The 3254-nt window shown below is 33.9% G+C and overlaps 1 protein-coding gene across 1 annotated transcript; it reads left to right on the top strand.

Annotated features, from left to right (window-relative positions):
* On the top strand, positions 1 to 2400 carry HESX1 (HESX homeobox 1). The gene is made up of 4 exons (XM_039480677.1): positions 1 to 193; positions 424 to 623; positions 950 to 1051; positions 2302 to 2400. Exons 1-4 carry the CDS (start codon positions 1 to 3, stop codon positions 2398 to 2400), a joined length of 594 nt encoding a protein of 197 aa, XP_039336611.1.
* Positions 2401 to 3254: the final 854 nt, after the last annotated feature.

Genomic DNA, 3254 nt, shown 5'->3' with positions numbered 1-3254 from the left:
ATGGCAAGTACATCATTATGTGCTTCTGATACAGCAATGTCTCAAAATCTTCAGAAAGTATCCAGTTTTGTGGAAACTAAAACCACACATTGCTCGTTTTCCATTGAAAGCATTTTGGGATTAGAACAGAAAAAAGATGGCATTTTAGCTGCGAAACCTCACAGACCATGGATGGATACATGCAACAATTTAGGTATGTCATCAGTTTCAGTTCTCTATTGTCTTAACTTTTTATCCTATGTTAAGTTTTGTGTATTATCAAGGATATGTTTCCATAAGCACCTCAGTGCAATTGAGACATATACTTAAAACATTAGATTATCACTTATTTTGTTACAAGCTTGCATTTTAATATAACAGTCTCATTCAAAAATTGGCAAATACAGATCTATGAATTTAAATTCTATATTTTTATGTTTTTAGGAGAAGACACTACTCAGTGTCTGCAGACCCCTGTCATTTCCTGTGAAGGGCCATTATTTCATGTTAACAGTTACCCGATGCTGGAGGAAAGAGTTTTGAAATATGAAAAATATTTTTCAGCCACTGAAAGGCTATCTTACAAAAGGGAACTCAGCTGGTACAGGGGTAGGAGACCAAGAACTGCTTTCACTAGAAACCAGGTAGGGGTTCAGTTACCTATTTATAAATAAAGTAATGTATGTTTTGCTATATTCATTTGTTGAGTAAAATGCATTCAACAATAGGAAGCATGTAATGATTAGTTGATACCTACTGCATAAAGAGACAGAGATGTACATATGCAGTTAAGGACTGGTGTTAATCTAGAGTAATTTTACTAATTTCATTTGATTTACGCTGGTATAAATGAGATTGGAGTCTGGCCCAAAAAATTGTTGGGAAAGTCTTTTACTTGAACTGACTTTCTCTGCTTCCTACAATGTAAAATTTTTAATTGTTTGATGGATTGTTTGCTTATTCTCCTCAGATTGAAGTGCTGGAAAATGTTTTTAGAGTGAACTGCTATCCTGGCATTGATGTTAGAGAAGAACTAGCTCACAAACTAGATTTAGATGAAGACAGGATCCAGGTAACTTAATTTAAATATATATATATATATATATATATATATATATATATATATATATATATATATATATATATATATATATATATATTCTGCGATCACATGACGTCTGCTCAGCAATGATGTAAGTGGGTGGATGGGATAACCATCTGAAAGTTGCATTTATTCTTAATGATCCTTAGTCATTAGTGTATTATTAGATAGGTACTATATTGGCAGTAATTTGTAGTGGGAAACCAGTGAAATTTCTCCTCCCTCTCAGCCTCCCCTTCTCTCTGGCACTGATATGACATTCATCGCTGTAATACCTCAGTGTCATCCTCCTTGACCATCACAAAGCTCTCCCCCTACCGAACACTCAGATTGAAATCCAGGTCCCATTGAAGTAAATGGGGAATTTTGTCATTGACTTCAGTGGGGCCAGGATTTCATTCTCCGATCCCAGGTTTGAAAACCCTTTCTACAGTGGGTTTGGAACCATGTTTGAAAGCTAAATAAATACAGTTAAGCAAATAGATAAATACATTTCAAGCAGGGTTTGGCTAGCCAATTTAAACAGGACAAAACTGTTTTAAAGTCACATTTGAGACTCTGTCTCATTTGGTTCAAAGTGCAGTGTACATAGGGATTTTAAGGTCTGACCCAAAGCCCATAAAAGTCAATAGAAAGCCTCCCACTGACTTCTTTGGACTTTGGATCAGGCCCTTAATGTTCACTAAGGGTTTGATCAACTTCCATTGAAGTCAGTTGGAGGCTTTTTCATAAAAGTTGGATCAGGCCATACTAACTAATACTGCAAGGGTTTAAGCACTTCTGGGAGTTATTGAACATTCTGAACTTCCACTGACTCCACTTGGAGTTCAGGATGCTCAGCATCTTCCTGGATCAAGCCTTGAGGGTCCAGACCTATTCTACTGAAGTCAATGAAAGTTTTGCTGTTAACTTCAGTGGGAACAAAGCAGGTCCTTACCTTCCAATTCAACTAGGAAATGCAGTGAGTCCTTTTGTCTATAATTTTCTCTGCCTTACATTATTATTTATTAAAATTATTACAGCTCACCATATACCTTCATCTGTAGCTTTGAAACTTCCAAGCTGCTTCAGCTTCCAAATTATCAGAATTTCACAAATTATTTTACTGTATGGTTGTACTGATATTCTTTATTAATGTCAAACCTGGCCTGCATACAATGTTACTTTTTAAAGGAAAAATTACCCATTTCCAAGAAATGTGCATTTTATTTCAATTTTAGATCTGGTTCCAGAATCGTCGTGCAAAGCTGAAAAGATCCCACAGAGAATCTCAGTTTATAATGGTGAAAAACACTTTAACCTCCAACCTGCTGGAATAGGAAGAAGCCAGCTAGTTCACCATTATTCTACCACAGTAGAACATGAAGAATTATTGGAACTTCATAATTTGCATTATTAAGCAATGCTAATGTAATATTTGTACTTTGATATTTGCATCTAGTTTTGAAAGAGTATCATGATTTTCATTAGAATAAACTGTAAATACTTCATTATGACATGCCTCATATTATAATTGCACTTTTTGTTAAAAAAAAAGTCTTCCATATATTTTAATAAATATTTTAAAAAACATGTAAGGTATTTTTGCAAATAACAAACTATGATACACTAGATCCTGAGCTGATGTAAATCTGAATAATTTACTTGAAGACTATGGAGCTACACCAACTTATACCATCTGAGGATTTGGTCCCGTGTGGTTACTGATTTCAGAAATTCAGCAGGAATACATGTAAAAAGTGACCGATTGTTTTGTTTTTGTTCAACAAAGCTTCAAATATTTCAAAGGTAGAAGTAAAAAATCATTTAAAGTACACAATTATGCAAAAATGCTACTGCTGTTACAACAAATTTAGCTTAGGTATTTTACTGGAATGAAATAGCTTTTCAGTGTTTGCAATATAGAGTTGAAATTTTAAAAAATGATACGAGACATGCTAGCTATTTATAAATGGAAAAACCTAGAGAACAGTAACAATGTGTGGCATTCATCTAATTTATATTTTAGCTAAACCAATTAAACTGAAAACCAGTTTAAAATGTCATTCTTATGGACTTTATATTTTCTCATGTTTTAATTACTGTAAATTTAGCTAATATTTGCCTAGTTAATATTACCAGCTTAACTATGTCCCATCCAAATGGTTTTATCAGTATTAATGATCCAGTCCTG

This window comes from Mauremys reevesii, linkage group 7 (genome assembly GCF_016161935.1).
Source record: "Mauremys reevesii isolate NIE-2019 linkage group 7, ASM1616193v1, whole genome shotgun sequence".
In the NCBI taxonomy this organism is placed as follows: Eukaryota; Metazoa; Chordata; order Testudines; family Geoemydidae; genus Mauremys; species Mauremys reevesii.
The sequence above is the reverse complement of the archived record's forward strand: the minus strand, read 5'-3'. Positions and strand labels throughout refer to the sequence as shown.

Bases quoted from the DNA above. Each gene is read 5' to 3' on its own strand.
- HESX1 (XM_039480677.1), top strand. From the start codon at position 1: ATGGCAAGTACATCATTATGTGCTTCTGATACAGCAATGTCTCAAAAT. The intron at 194-423 runs GTATGTCATCAG...TTATGTTTTTAG, and splicing joins GGATACATGCAACAATTTAG to GAGAAGACACTACTCAGTGT. The intron at 624-949 runs GTAGGGGTTCAG...TATTCTCCTCAG, and splicing joins CTGCTTTCACTAGAAACCAG to ATTGAAGTGCTGGAAAATGT.